The 16,959-nt window shown below is 45.1% G+C and overlaps 1 protein-coding gene across 1 annotated transcript in view; it reads left to right on the top strand.

The window, feature by feature from the left end:
* ADCY5 (adenylate cyclase 5) overlaps positions 1–16,959 on the top strand; it is a 1,541,762-nt gene that overhangs the window by 1,478,049 nt on the left and 46,754 nt on the right. The window contains exon 16 of the mRNA XM_085647314.1: positions 11,419–11,445. Coding sequence (XP_085503440.1) covers positions 11,419–11,445 — 27 coding nt within the window. The remainder of the gene's footprint in view (positions 1–11,418; positions 11,446–16,959) is intronic.

Raw genomic sequence — 16,959 nt, forward strand, 5'->3', positions numbered from 1 at the left:
GGTTTGGGGGCTGGAGGATAACACAACACCAGGACTGGAGGAGGTGCAGATGCCAGCAAGGTAAGTGTGTATTTTCTTTACCATTCTCGTATGAGCATTTTCCTGCTAATTTAGTCCTCTGAGTCCCTCCGGCCAGTCAGCGGGTCCTGTTGCGTGCTGACTGACTTATTTTTAAGGGAGTCCGCACCCTTCTCCTACCCACCGTGATGCTTCTTCCTGTCAGGTGACCCTGTTCCATCGCATGGGCTCGGCCTGGGCGGTTGGGAAGTCTGAGTCGACGAGGTCCTACCTGGAGTAGAAAGGGAGCCGAAATCTTCGAGGTCTAGAGTCACTGAGGAATAGTCAGTCTCCCCATTCTGTGACTGGTGTGGTCCTGGGCAAACCACAGCAGCACCCAGGCTTCTGGTGCCCCACCTGTCAAAATTGGGAATACTTATAAAATGATTTCACCCCGCCTTAAAGACTCATTGCAGGATCTGAATCAATCACCCACAATGACGACCCTCCTGGAACCTGGAGATTTTAACTTGCTCTTGAAAAGCTTGCGTCCAGGAAGACTTGGTAGAGCCCCGATGCCCGCGGAAGGGTGGCGGGTTCTGCGTCGATGGATACTGATTGGGGCACCCTCTTCTATGCCAGGTGGCTACCAGATTGTGGTGGTGACTTCTGTTCTTTCACTAAAAGGTGTCGGATTCTGTTTGGCGGGGTTGCACACTTGCCTCCGGAGTCACTATACCTGCTGCACTATTGATAGCTAGCCCTCTTTTCACCACTCCTTTTCTCTCTAGCTACATAAGCGCGTACAACTACCTGCATATATGTACACTTTTTAAATTTTTTTAAATGCCCACTAGATTGCTGACATGCATTGCATCAACGTTTTAAAGTGAAACATTTTAACTTTCAAACAGTAATGTGATGCATGTCGGCAATGTAGTGAGCGGTTTTTGCATGCATGCCACGTTTCCCCGAGTCAGCATGCGTTTGCCCACCCCACCACTTTCAGTTGTTGGCAGCCACCACTGTGACTCAGTAGAAGCTAACACAACAAAAACAGAACAAATTAACTCGTTCCGTGCTCATGACGGAACCACGCCGTCATGAGCCACGGTTGCCGTGTGCTCATGACGGAGTGGTTCCGTCATGCTGCGGCCGTTGGTGGCCGCGCCGCCCACGCTGTGCTAATTCCCCGCCTGTGCGGGCGATTAGCGCCGTGGGCGGAGTCATGATGGAACCACTCCGTCATGAGCACAGCCCAACCGTGGCTCATGACGGAGTGGTTCCGTCATGAGCACAGCGCCACCGCGCCTCCCCCAAACCCCCCCCCCCAGCGCTGCGGCGGAATTTCCGCCGCAGCGAAGGGGTTAAATAGAGAAAGCACGGATAGAATACACAAACAGGATATACTGTTGCTGCTTGTGGGCAAACGAAGTTTACTGTAATAAGCTGTTAAGTCCATACATGGCTAATTATTTGGGCACGTTTGTGATCCCGAGTAGAAAAGTGTGTGCTAAAGTTTAGATATGTGGTAGGTACAAAGTAGGTTGTGCAGTTAGGAGCCAAAAGCAGGGCCCGAATCCACGGAAGACAGGGAGTCATCATAGGTGATGGTTGGTTCTCAGCCCAGCAAAGAAGATGTAGGCTCGGTGAACTGAGTAACCAGAAATGTTACAGAGGGCTTGCAAAGCAAGTCCCTCTGATGGAGTCAGGAATGGTTCAATGTATAGACCCAGCATCAGAGGAGACGCCCTGAATTTGAGATATGATGTAAGTGTAAGAATGACACTTTCAACAAAGCGCCGAGAAAAACAGAGACCAGAGCAGTCTTTTTGGAAGAGCAAATGGTGTACATGATGTGTTGACCGCTGAGTCAATCTCATTTGGATAGTGTTTTAAATAGCGGAGTCTGATTGACTCCGAGAGACCTCATTCGGGTGTTTGGCTAATCCTCGTGAGTTGAGATGGTCCTGGGACATTTTTAGAGTCCCAGGGAAAAGTGGAGCAGTCCCACATATGCACCAGGTGCAGGACTGATTAGCTGTATTTGCAGGGGCGGCTCTTCCACGTGGGCACAGGAGCATCGCCCACTGCTTTCTCGCAGTGCGAGAAGCAGAAACACAAAATGGTATTTTAAATACCATTTCATGTTTCTGATTCTCGCACTGCGAGAAAGCCGAAGGGTTTGCCTGGTTGGGGGCGGGCGGGTGGGCGTTACTGCTCCAGGCAGGGGAGGAGTGGCTTGCCCACTGTTGTGGGCACTGACTGTTTGGTCGGCGCCAGGGCCAACCAAACCAGTCATGCACACACTGCATTTTCTCTATGTAGGCTGCATGCAGACTACATAGAGAAAATGGCCTCCCCCATAGACGCCTGTGCGGTCGGCGTCCTAGCCGATCACAACGCTGCCATTGCAGCATTGTGATTGGCTTAGGGGAGGAGAGGCAGGCGGCCTGCTTCCTGTAGAAACAGAGAGAGGAGACGCGACGCGGGACCGGAGGCCAAGGTAAGTTTAATAATTTATTTGTCAATTAACCCCCCCCGCGCGACCCCTATCACCCGCATCCCCACCCGCCAGTCATGCCGGCCGCGACTGTGTAATTGCACACAAAATGGTCTGAGTCAGTTGCCTCCAATATTTCATCATTGAGAGGCACCTATGCATAGAGAAATGTGTGACCTCCAGTGGTTCATCGTCCTGGCGGTAACCCTCACACAGTCTGGGCTTCTGTATATGGTGGAGCCTAGCCAGACCATGCAAGCACATTGACGAGTTTTTTGGGGGGTCTACACTCATAGTGCACCAACAAAAGGTGTTAAACCAATTGGCAGATGACACCTTAAATACTTTATTTTCGCAGGGGTCGATTATTAGCAAGAATAGTGCGTTTCAGAGAAAAGAAGGCTATATATTCAAGTGGAGAATTGATCCCCTTCCCTGGGCTCTATTCTCCTCTCCAGAATATGAGGCCACCTCATTCCATGGGGTGGTGGTACGCCTCTGTTATGGTAGACTGTCAGAAGTGCTCTAGATCTCCTCTCTTCGGAGGCTATTCCAGAGCACACAGGTTTTCCATCTTTTTACATGCATAGCTTGAAGTAAGGCATAGCCACCCCTGGACCTAGTCACGAACAGATGAGAAACGTTGAAGGGCATGTCCATCAAAACTTACTGGACATCCCCAGAGAAGCCAGTGGATCGGAGCATGCATGGTAGCGTAGAGCCACCGTATAGGCAGTAGGCCTGCTGAGTGAATCAGTGATGACCAACCCACACTGGATGGAGAACTTTGCTGCATCCCAGCCATCAATAATGTCATGGATCAGTATGGCTTGGGCCTCTTCCGAGACCATGGGCAGCACTTCTGCAAATGATTCCAACAAGGTGTGGGGGTATCAGCCTGACAGTCATGCGGGGTTCACCGATCGCAATGCTAGGCTGTTGGAAGAGAAGATTCTCTTTCCAAAGGTGTCCAGCCTCTTTAAATTCCCCATCTGGAGGAGCAGTGGGGGATGCGATGGGATGAACTTTGGTGGTCGAGGCCTATATCACCAGGCTCTTGAGTGTTAGGTGCTGGGTGAGGAACGCTGGGTCCCTAGTATCGGGGCTGTGGTAATGGGCAAACATTCTGTGCATTGGAATATCTGTGCATGGCTTGGCCCAAGTCCCAAAGAGAGTGTCCGTGAGGGCTTCATTGCAGGGAAGCAGAGACTCTGAAGAGGGTTTCCCTGGCTGAAGCACCTCTGCCAAGAGGTTGGTCTTAACCTGACTGAATGGAGGGAAGCTGCAGGTTGAGGAACACTGCTGTCTTCCTCACCACCACCTTAGCAAAGGATATGCCTTTTTCTCTGGCAGGTCCCAGAGACAAGACTAGGCCAGTATCTAGGGATGTGTCCAGTCCGCTGGCATCTTGCAGCTCCTCACACCAGTTGTTGTTCTGGTAAGGATTGGCTATTTTGTCAGAGGGGTTAAAGAACTGGTAGGAGTTGTCATTGACTCCCCCCACCAAAGTCCAATTCCTCTCTCGGTCTGTCAAAAGCCAAGGGCAGCATGTCTGAGCCAGATGGTTGAAGTGGTCTGGACAGTGCCGGTGTCGAGGTCAAGCAGGGACGAGGTGGCACCATCTCAGAGTCGGACAGGACAATGGGATCTGCGTCATCAGGTGGCACCGGTGACGTTGGTTGAGAAGTCAGGAGACACACTTCTGCATAGGTCCTGGTGCTGGAGTTCGTCCACATCTGGAGGTGGATCCAGAAAGCCTAGATGGCGGTCATGCAGGCCTTGTTTCTGCATATCTGTAGGGGACGGGACTCAGTTTGAAACTAGACTATGGGCCTAATTGCAGTCTTAGTGGATGGGATACTTCAACACAAACGTGATGGATAGCCCGCGTGCAGTATTACAGTTCCATAGGATATAATGGAAATTATATTACTGCGGGACGGAGTATACCATCTGCCAAGATCTTATTCAGATGCTCTGTCTTTTGCTAGGGCTTCCTTGCATTCAGGGATTGGTCGGGCCCCTTGTGAGAGCGTCACTGAATAGATGCCTGTTCCCTGATACATACACAATGGGTCCCACCGAGTATGCTAACTGCACTCGCTTTTGGGGAATTAATATTGACTTCTTTATGTTTCATCTCCTAGTGGCCGTCTTACCTGGGGATTTTTCGATGCTTTAATGGATCATTGGCGGTCATGTTTAAATTTACGCAGATTGCAATGCCCTCTGATGTAGATCCAATAAGCCCAAGAAAAATGGTAGTCGTGATCCGAGGTACAAAATGTTTTTAACTTTGCATCTGACCACATGTTTCAGCTGTGGAGGTGATATCTATGCCGCTGGCGTAGCTTGGTAGAATCCTAGCTGAAATATAGGTGGCAATTTAAATAGAGATGTATCTGCTTTTGTAACTGTTGTTTCCTTTTATCAGCCTGGCACTTATTGTTTGGTTTGTAACTGCAGTGAAGTCACTTCTAATTAGGTCATCAGAGTGAAATGTCATGTGATATCACTTCTTAGGTTGACAGTGGGTAAAAGTTCATATGATGTCACTTCCTGTGATGTAATTGGGGGTCAAAGGGCGAGGGATATCACTTCCACTGCCCCTGGGATGTTGGTGAATCAACGTCCATGATGTCGGTATCCAGACATTTTAAATTAACAAGATCTGTTACTTGCTGAACACACCATGATTATGTCTTCTCTGGATTTGGAAGTCAGTATAAGGGTAGTTGCCAATAGAAACTCCATAATTCTTGCAATTCTTACTCTGAATGTAAGGCGCTGCTGCCACCTAGTGGCTACTATGAGAGATGTAAAAACTCTTTAGCTTCTGCATAGTGAAAATGTTTTCTGTAGTACACAAACAACAGGAACAGCCCACGCACCCATCTTCTCCCACAAGCAGAACATGCACAGTACATACAGCAAGCAGCCAGGTTGCCCCACACTTAACAAGTGGACAGCGTGGTTAACAACAATGAAATCTCCCCTCAATATACAGAGCTGGTGAAACATTACAGTAATAGTAGTAGAGACGTTTCTCACACCAAAAAATGAACAGTATAGTTAGAAACTGTGCAAGCTTTGCTCACACGTTAAATTGAAACATCTGAAGCAACAGCAGTGTAGGCCTCCCTCACACATACACCAAACAAGTATAGCGAATGTGGCAGCAATAGAAGCTTACTTCACTCACAAAGAACATGTGCAGCACATGCACCAGCAGAGTAAGCTTCACTGACATGAGGATCTTGTACATTAGCAGCATAAGAGATGCAAGGTTTATTCACTCAGGAAATCTACAGCACAGGCAGAAACCATGCAAGCTTTCCTATTGGACGCAACAGACACATCACCCACAGAAGTAGCGCAAGTGCAAGCTCTCTTCATAAATAGTGCCAGTACATATCATGACCAGTAACACTGCAAGTTTCTTTGATGCACAACAAGCAGCGTATGCTGTACTTTAGCAAGCTTCTCTGCCTAGCATGAAGCACAAGCTTGTGAGGTTTCCAGAGACCACAGACCTCTTACTATGGACAATTTGTTCAGTGCACTTGTGCACGTGAGTATGAGCAGCACATTCAGACAATGGCTGCAGAAATATTCTGAATAGGCCTGAATCAGGCACTGATCGGCATAATCTTAATAATAATAATTCTTAAACAGATTGTTTTAAATACCGTTCCCTTTCATTTCAATATGGGTAATGTATGGGAGTCTGTCACTGACATTTTGTACAGAAATATTTTTCAGCACCCTGAAACAGCCATAAAATAGTTTATTTTGGATCAAAACTGGACCTCACCTATGAAAAATGAGTGGGGGTTACAAAGATTACTTGCAATAATATTAGTGAGCTGCTGCTGTATTATAATATTGAAAACACAAGTCATTACCCCTGAATATTAGATGCAAATACATTGAGAATGTGGACCAGTGTGCCTGTGCACTGTCAGTGACGAGGGCATGAAAGAGCTGAAATTGGATTATAAATTGAAAGATGTTCCGAACAGGTGCCCACAAATTATGTTTGGCCCAGGGCCCCCGAAATCCTTAACATGTCCCTGGAAGAGGGCACTTGTAAGAGTGAGCTCTATTATTGACTGATGGGGGTGCAGTCTTGTGCGTGGCTGTAAAGTGGAGAGAAGGTTGGACAAAACAAAAGGACAAGTACATTTTTTAGTTGAGAGGTAAAGGAAGATTTCAGAATAAAGTGTATGGGGATTCTGGTCTTGCTGAATCTCTGAAAGGCCTGAAACATGATTGTTGCATTCTGTATTGGGAAAACCGTAGAAAGTGGAGAAAGGTGTTACAGTGGTAGACGAGCGCTTCGGGAAAATGAAGCCCAATATGGTGGGACAGGAGGTCTCAGTGGCTGTGAGAGCATGATTATACTTGTGGTGGAGGCGGACATCAAGGAACTGTCGTCCGATCAACATGGATTTACAGGTGCCATAGCAGCAAGTAAATAATTTAAAACAAATTGACGGGGTAGACAAACTTTATAAAAACATATTGCCCCTCTTGATAGAACTCAAAGGCCTTATTACTCAAGAAAGGGCATAAAAAGCTGGACTGCAAAGTGCAATATAATGAGCAAAACAGCATAAAGGACCTTAATACGAGTTTGGCGGTCAGGGAACTGCCGTACCAGTGGTGGTGGTCCAACCACAGTGAGCTTGGCAATTCAACCACTGCATTACCAGAAGGGCGGATTGTGTTACCAAAGACCGCAGCTGAACCGCCGGCACCTCCAGCACACCGCCGATTGCCAGGGTTGCGGTCAGGAAAAGGTAGCTGCCATAGGGCGGTACTCGGAAGCTCCACCTTCATCTGTATTACAAGTTGGCTTTTCGACGAGCCGGCTGCGGCGGTCCAACTGCCAGCTTAGAGTCGGCTGTAAAAAGGATTTGGGTTGCATACTCACCCCTCTCCTGTTCATCCAGGCAGAGTTCGATGTGGATCCCTTTTTCTAGGTCCCCCTTCACAGCAACATCTTCATCCCGAAGAATACAACCTTAATTTCAGCGATCTACAGGTGAGTCCTTTTTGTGCCATATACCCATTGCTTGACTGGCCAGATATGGGCCGGACTCAGGCAAATGGTAGGTGGCATTTTTCCACATATATCATGCATATGTGTACATCGACACGTGCAGTCAAATTGTACACACATGCAAGATCTGGGAAACCATTGCACACCACCACAAGACTGCCACACCGCGTGCCCACGGTCAACTCGTAATACGGCGGTCTAAAGACCGCCAGCCCAGAGGGCTACTGGTGCCGCGCTTTTCAGGCAGTCTGACCACCAAACTCTTAATCAGGCCTAAATTGTGCTGTGAATTGTGTGGAAACAGCATTAAAGGGACAACATGAAAGCATTTTAAACCTGTAACCTGTCCTTGAAAAGGCTGCTAAAAAGTGAGCCTTGACAATTTTAGACTTTTCCCTGCCCTCAAGAAACATTTCTTTTACCAAATCCTTGAGGCTAAAGTTGACACTTTCTGGAGAGTCAAAGATTTTGCTCAGCCCCAAGGTAGAAAAGGTATTTTTGACATAAGCTAGCCAGGGAATGACAATCATGCGGCCAGAGTTCGTACAGTCCTCCATGACCTCATGTGAAAAACTACACTCAAGGGTAGATCATATTTTGATCCATAAACGTAATGGTGCCAATCTTACTTTGTCCTCCAAATAGCCAAGACTGAGTACTTGATGGGACATGAAACTTGGTGTTGTTTTTGGGATATCCAAGAGTCTACAGAAGTATTTGTTTTCAAGTGTTTCTAGAGCGCCCAATGTATAAACTCTTGAATCTTATGTTCTTTAGACCACAGGTTTATATAAAAGATTTTCGGTGGTTGATCTTCAAATGAAGATCTCTCATAAAATCATTAAAAGTGCCTGAAAGAGCCTGGAGTCCGTTAGCTGTGCATGCATTTAAAAACGCATCATCTGCGTATAAAAGGACGAGAACCAAACGTGAACCTATCTTTGGAATCTCTTTAAGCGAGATACTAACACTGACTCAAGGGCATTAATATAAAATAAGAATAGAAATGGTGCCAGAATGCATCCCTGTTTTACCCCTCATGTGAACTTGATTCGACTGGTACGATCACCATGCTAAGTTTAGCATTTCTTGCAGATGTATCCCAGTTGATACTCCTGAGGAGATCCATTAAGGGGGGATCAATATCTTCTTGGGCCATTGAGCCCCAAAGTTTCCATCCATCAACTAGATCAAAGGCACAGGAGAGGTCCATAAAAGCCATGTGTATGGCACCTCTCTTGGCCTTAACATATTTCACTACAATTAGGGATAGGTTGAAACCCTGTTCTGCGGTACTAGGCGGGCCGGAACCCGTATTGGACTTCGGAGAAAAAAGATTATTCCTCAGCCCATTCTTCTAGCTTGACCAGAATTACGTGCCCTAAAATTTATGCGGGAGTGTCTAATAATGAAATAAGGTGGGAACTCACTGTGAGGTTCCGGTCACCTTTCTTGAATACGGGAACTATTATTGATTCCCTCCAAGAGTCAGGGGGGGCCTACCTTAAACATAGCTCTCAGTACATTGGTAAGTATCGGGGCCCAGAAAACTGTTCTGCCTAAATAAGTCAATTGGAACCTTGTCGGACCCGGGGTCTTCTCAGCTGTGGCACTTAAAATAGCTTTTGACACATCTGCTGTGTCAATTAACTCTTCCAGCCAAATATCATCAACTAGGGAGGGAACAAGGTGAACATGTCATCATCATTCAATTCGAAAGATCTTCAGATCGCCTGTCGTTTTCGTCCTTGATCCCCACTGTAAATGCCCATGTTGGTATAAAATTATTCATAGTTGGCTACAATGTATTGCAAAAAGTTACACCTACGAAGGTTCTCATGAGAACCTTTTGCACGCCTACTCTTTTGGCTTTTTAGTAGCGCATCGTGTAACAATGAGCTGCTTTATGGAATGAAACATTTGAATTTGGGTACGTCCTGGTTAGATCACAAACTGTAAACTGCTGCAAGCATTTTCTTTTCATTAATACGCTTGTTCATCATGAAAAGGTGGCAAGGGAAACAATCTAAATACAATGAAGTCATATGGTGGGAGGAAAAGAGAGATGCATTTTGCAGGAAACTGCACATTTCACATATAGGTCAAGCTCTATAGCTCAGTTATAACATTAAATTACTATTTATGAAAGGCATTTATCATCTTAAATGGATAAAGAAGAATAAAAGAAGAGTGCGGCCTAGTGTTTTAAGAATGATAGGAATGAGAGCTTTCTGCATGATTTAAGGAGCAATTTCACTTTTGCATGTTAAATAAGAATGCAATTTCTAACTTTTACTTTATTATGCATTTTTGCGTTGACGTTTAAACACATTTCTGTATTATTATGTGACAGATTTTTTATAAAAATTGTAAACTTCCTCGAAACCTACATGATATAACCTGCGTGGACTGCCAACCAAGGAGTTATCTTTATTTGCAACAACCCAGCTTTCACAAGCACATACACACAACACACCATTCACAGCAATCATGCATGCTCAAATGCTCATACATTCATACAGACACGCACACTCCCAACATCGAAAAAAACTTACCAGGCGGCAGCAGTGACCTTGGTGGATCCTGGAGGATTGGGATTGCCACCTCCTGTCATAGGCTGAACTTGTTATGGGTCAGGCAATGAGAGGAGGCAGTAGTCGCTTACTCATCACAAAGTGGGATGGAGTCAGTGAGTCTGCCAACCACATCATACTGTGTTGCGACGTCATTGATGGACCGTCGGCCCTGGCCCCTTCAGGGCTTAAAACTTTAGTATCCAGGTCCAAGTCGATCTGTTATGTGTCTCCTCATCATGAGGGGGGAGTACCTCCAAGCTTTTTGCCAGGCTCAATAGTTCAAGCCCACAGTGCTGCGAGTAGGGGTGGGCGGAATTGGCATTGTCGCGCTACGTAAAGCTCGGCAAAACTGTAAAAAATCTCCGCGAGCACGCAAAATTTCAGCGAACACGCAGAAATGCTTGTTCCGCCCTTTCGCAATGCTTCTTTCCTTTTCGCGAATGCTGTTTGCGTGCTCGGAGAGAAATATCTTGCGAACACGCATTTTTAAAGCGCGAACAAGCAAAAAATTCCACGAAGCCGCGGATGGCGGAATTTTTGGCAATTCCGCGTTATCCGTGGAATGCGAAATTACCCAAATTCTGCGAGTGGAACGGAATTTACTGCCCAGGCCTAGATGTGAGATCTTCAACTCGGTAAAGTTCGGCTGCCTGGCTCATACATGTCTGTCACGCTGACCTTTGCCCGACCGGACAGACACTCTAAATATTGGCAAAAAGATGGAGGGGGCCTACACCCTTAAACGTATGGCTGCTCCTTGTCAGCACAGTGGTTTTGACTGTGGTTCAGAGGGTACATGATATCACGTTCACTTACGCTAGCATTTTGGCGGGGTGACTTCCTTGGCCAAATGACCAAATTTCTTATACCCTACGGTTATGTATTTTAATTAAATGTCTGACTATTCGATTGTGCGTGATGTTCCTTTGAGCTGTTTGAAGCTCAACTTCACTGTTCCATACCTTCGGAAGTAACAAATCATGAGGTCCTTCGTTGAAGGGCCTGTAGTGTGTGTTCGCCTAAAATACAAGTGGAATATTAACATATTATGAGAGTGTTGGGGCAGAAATGTCTGTCCTAGTGAGTGTGGAACACCATAAATTCGAAGGCATCTATTCTTTCATCATGTAACTATAGCGCTGCTTAGTGTTTAAGCTTCAGTATTGCGAGGAAAAGGTACTATTACAAAGGGTTGCTTTTCTGAAGTACAGTTTCTCTTCTGTTTAATTTATATATATATATGACGTAATTCAAAGTGTCTTCTTTCTGTTTTCCAGGGAATCCTCTAACAGCACACTGCCCTGGTGAGTTGATGCATGTGCCTAAAACATTCTATGTCGTACGTGGGTTGGTGTTGGATGGAGATGTGGCCTAGCGGCTAGAGACCTGGAGAACTAGGTTCTAGTCTGGGCCTCGGCTCGACGTCCTGTGCTTTAGGCAAATCGCTTAACCTCCCGTGCCTTAAAAAAGTATAATGTCTGGTTCTCAAGTACTAAACGTCCACTTCTCGTGTAAAGCGCTCTACTGCCCTTGGGACCAGTTTGCGCTATATAAAACTGCGCAAAGTATCCTAGGGGTGTCTTATGTAACTGACGGAGGACCGGATCCATGTCAGATTTTTTAGGCTATTCATACCTTTATGCAGTTAGTTTGGTAGCCGCAACTTATTCTTAAAAATCTGCCATTGATCCAGAACCAGCTGGCCCAACGCTGCAATTTTTCAAGTTTCATGTATGGTGTTTAGTACTGTCCTTGGCCACAGTTGCACAAACCATTGAAGCGAGGAAACTGGGATCATAACTTGGCAGTGTTGATTTTAACTCTAAATATTTAGCCGCTAGGCGCATCTCTTTCGCTAAGAATAATTCTAGTTATTTTTCTGAAAAATACGATGGTTTTTCTCTGGGAAATATGTTATGCATCTGGACTGAAGGGGAGGGGGGTGTGGGTCTGTTGATTTCTTCATTTTAATTTAATTTTAATTAAGAAAGCATAGGAATGGACGCTCTGTACACTTCTCATGTGTGGTTCATTAAAATAAGTGATAGGAAGCCCTTCTGCGTTATTTTTCCTTGTTTTATCTTTCAGTGGTTTCTTTGCATATCATATATATGCATATGTGTGTGATTTTGTTGCGCAAACCTGCGCAGGACTAATGTACAGCAGGGAAGGTTTGGAGCACAGTTGGATATTGCATTGCCCAAGTGAGTTTGCATCTCACGTGTTTTTTACATTTCCAAAAATACATTATTATCTACTGGCGGTCGCCAGTAGATAGTTATAGTTAGGACCGAGTTCCCATAGGAAATCTGAAAATTCTATTTTGAATAACTTTGGCGCGGGTTGACGAATCCTCGCAAAATTTTCAAAACTAATGGGGCGCTCCGCTCAGCTCCTACCCTGAAAGTCTCGGGGTGACTCGTCAAACGGGGGCTGAGAAAAAAGGGGGGTCCCAAAACACGTTTTCCCCATGCATTTTCCCATAGGACCTTTAGTCGAAGGTACAGCCCGAACGGCTGAACAGAATTACTTGAAATTTGGCAAAGAGGTAGTCCTCAGGTCAGGCATGTGCCTTTTGCATATATGGTGTCAATCTGTTCAGTAGTTCCTGAGAAAATTGCAGTTAAATGTACATAAATACCTATGTGCGCGCACGGTGCGCGCACGGTGCTGTGTGCAAGCGTAATTCTGATTGGTGGTTAGATGTCAGTCAACATTCGAATCGGTCGAAATCAGGAAGTGTCGGATGCCATTTTATGTGTGGCAGTGAAAAAGAAAGGTGGAGAACGTGAAAAGGGGGCAGGGTAGAGAGTTCCTGACCCCCTAGGCTTTGTCAGGGGGTCCCTGAAGGACCCCGAAGGGTGAAAAAAACATTTTATTTTTTTTCAAAAAATCGCGGGGTGCGTGCACCGTGCGCGCACGGTGAAAAACCCTTTAAAAAAAAAAAACATTTTAAACTGTTTATAAGTTTATAGAAGATATTAACTATGCTGTTCACCTTTATCCAAATTCAAAATAAAAGTGCTGAGCCATTCCATATTAAAGGATACAGTCAATCTATAACTATATACATAGGTAGTTTATTGTAAAATAAATATATAAAAAATATAGTAATACATACATAAATTAAGATTTAAAAAACCTTCAAATTCACTAAAAAAAACATAGGTTTCACACACGTTATAGTTAGGAATTAGTATTTAAAACACCTTGCAAATTCACTGAAAAAACCATAGGTTTCACACATGTTATAGTTAGCTGGACATTTTGCTCGTAAAAAACCATTGAAATTCCCCCGTTATAGTTAGTTCAGCTAACTATAACTCGCGCGACCGCAATCCACTGCTGATGACGTCGCATATTACATCACTCATGACATGGTCAGTGACATCACTCATGACATCACTGATGACATCTCAAATGACATCACTGATGACATCATCCAGTGAATACGTGTCTTTCTCAAAAAAAAATATTTTTTATGTATGTATATCTAAAGGTTAATGGAAGAATAAATGGGTAAATAAGTGTCTAGATGGATGTTTTTTTGTTGTAAAATTAATTGTATAACTGACTTATTAACAGTAGCTTAGTGAATACAGTGATGTAATATGCGACGTCATCAGCAGTGGATTGCGGTCGCGCGAGTTATAGTTAGCTGAACTAACTATAATGGGGGAATTTCAATGGTTTTTTACGAGTGAAATGTCCAGCTAACTATAACATGTGTGAAACCTATGGTTTTTTCAGTGAATATACATATATTTAAATTTTTAGGCGAATAGATATCAAGTGATTTGCCCAGAATTATATACTTTGTGGCACAGTTCTTGTCTTCCATGTGGTCATATGGCTAGATTGCTGACTTTGGAGCTGGGGAACCGGGTTCGAGCCTCAGCGTCGGCTCAACATCCTTTGATTCTGGGCAAATAGCTTAATCTCCCCGCGACTACCAATGATGAATATGTCGTTGAATAATGTAACCGGTGCTCATGTAAAGCGCTCCGATACCTTCGGCTCGACTTCGCGCTATATAAAACTGCAAAAAAAACAAAAAAATTAAATCTACAAAGCTACGTTTCCTCCTCAGAGCACCTTGTGCCGATGGAATTCAGTCCCAAACTTTGCAGTGCAGCCATCTGTATAGCCTCACCCATACCAACATTGTGTTGCTTTTTTTGCTATTTGAATAAGGCACACGATGCAAAAAGGTGTGTTTTGAAGCACGTTATAATTATGTATTGACCACGCCATTAGATTTGTCTTTACACAGAAAAGCATACATTCACACCTCCGTGTGCCCACACAGCAGCACAGAGACAATAGCACACCCAGAACCCATGATCAGATTTAAGCACACACAGACCGCCAAACCAGGCCTAGTGCCGTCTGTGCACAAGAACAGCAGTGTGAGGGACACAGACAGACACAGATGTCGTCCCACACAACACATGTAGTCAGACGCCATACAAGGAGGCTCGCGGCCATTGAGGCCTGCTGAGGCATGGCACACACATCTGGTCTTGTACGAATGATTAATACTCCGTGTGCTGATCTGTTTTGAAGGCAGACAGGACAGTATGGAAATGCAGAGGATGCTCTAATAATAATTAAATGTGTTTTAATTGAACACGTGTTGGATGTATATTAAAGCCTCAAGGCAAGATTAGTAAACAAGCATTGGCATAGCTAATAGGACTCGCCTTTTGGACCTTATAAGGGTTGAGCCATGCAACAGTAGATGTTGTTGCACCATGGATATTGTGCTGCATAACTAAATACTTATAAGGTCCCAAAAGCGAGACCTATTGGCTATGCCAATGCTTGTTTCACGTTTGCAGTGCGGCATAGGGCATATAGGTCAAGGCGTAAGTGCATTGCTTGTGTCCAAACCAAGGGGTCATAGGTTCACACGAAGAACCCATCACCTCCTCTCCACTTTTTAACCCAATAAAGCACAAAGACCACCGTCCAGTGGTAGTGTACTGCTGCTCTTCCCATTTAGAGGAAGGTTATGTAGCAGTATTGTCAACATTGCCATTCTTTTTTTTCCTTTTCTTTTACCAGAAGTAGCAACCTCACTTTGCTTCCTAGGCGACCACCTTGCTCACCCACATGGGTGGTCCACTCCTGCCTAGCTTCCCCCTGCAAATAAAACGTCCCTGTCCTGGGCGTGACTTTTACGTGGATGGTATATTTTGTTATATTGGGTCTGTACTGTGCTGCCTTTGTCTAAAGCAAATTTCTCATCACTTTATCTTTAACCACCTCTTTGACAATGCTCCTATTTGCTGTCATGTTGCTAAATTCACCACTTTAGCTCAAAGGGATTAAGAATAAATAAAGCTCCCCCCTCCCCGTTTAGAGGTAGAGATGTAGATATTACCATTTTTAAATATATTTTTCTCATTGCTAATCCGCGCTCCAAACATATTCGACTTGCAAAGCCCTTAACAGCATTTGACTTTACTGCTCGTGAAACTTCCTACTTTTAAAATGTTCGCATATTGAACTAGTGCAAAAGGTGTGCAGCCTAATCTATCCTCAGCTTTGTTGGAGCAGGAGTAGAGTGTGATAAATAAATAAACTGCCTAGCTGCCTTACTCCTTGTGTAATAATGCTTCTACCATAGCTCACAGGTTACACACACAATACAATACATTGGAGACAGAATCATTGAATACAATGAGTGCAGGGGTCTGATTTGACTTTTTAAAGTTTGCAGCGGCCCGATATTAAAAAATAAAATTAAAAAAAAGATAAAAAGGGGAAACCTGTCAGTGGTTAGGGTTAGCACGGTGTAGCAGCTGCAATACCCGGCTTACCTTTCGGTACCCCTGGCACTGCCCTTGCCAATCTTTGTCTCTTGAGCTATGAAGACAGCAACAGAAGAGAAGATCGCTGATGCCAATTTGCTTCTGGTAGTTTCGACTCTTGGCAGTCTATACTCCTGGCTCTCTCTCCCTTAGCCAATTACTGTTATGGAACTAAAGATGCAAAATCTGTCCACTCTGTGATGTCATGGGGAAGAGGGGTGGAATCAAAAGAATTGTGATGTTGCTACTGCAACCCCTGTCGTTCTTTACATCAACGAAAGAGGGCAGGGGTAGGTTGAAACAGAGTAGGGGAAATGCCCCTGGAGTGCACCCCATTGCACCTGTCTCGAGGCGCAAGAGGTTAGTTTGAGGCATTGAGGAGGAGGGTGGCTGTCCCCATAACCAGGTTAGCTCTTCCTGCAGTGGCTCAAACCCTCCCTCCCTCGCTCCCACCAGCGCCCTAGGGCAACACTCATTCGTAATACCAATTTTCATTGATCGGTGCCCCCTGGCACCTTTGTGCCTTCCACCCTACCCCCCCCAGGCTAGTGATTATATGGGCCGAGCCAGTTAACACGGCCTAGTTCCGTCTCAAAGGTTTGGACGGTTCAGAGAAACAAATCTGTTGCATGGGAGGCCTCTATCGCAGACACCACCGAGCTCTTTTGATCTCAGCATACTTGTGGCGTAATGGCTAGAGCTGCCGACTTTGGAGCTGGGGAACCGGGTTCGAGTCCCGGCGACGGTTCAACAGCCTGTGATTCTGTGCAAATCACTTAATCTCCCCGTGCCTACCACAAATGAATGTGTCGTGGTGTAATGTAAATCCAATACTTTCAGGTCGAGTTCACGGTATATAAAAACTGCAAAAAAATTGAGTTGCACTGTATTCAAGACGTGCAGGTCTGGGTTGCATTTTGACCTCTGACCTGAGGGCCTGTCAAACCATCAGAGCATCTGGTGCATCCTCAGGTCTGTTTTTGCACTCATGGCAGTAAACGT

The sequence above is a fragment of the Triturus cristatus genome, chromosome 3_2 (assembly GCF_964204655.1).
Source record: "Triturus cristatus chromosome 3_2, aTriCri1.1, whole genome shotgun sequence".
Lineage (NCBI taxonomy): Eukaryota > Metazoa > Chordata > Amphibia > Caudata > Salamandridae > Triturus > Triturus cristatus.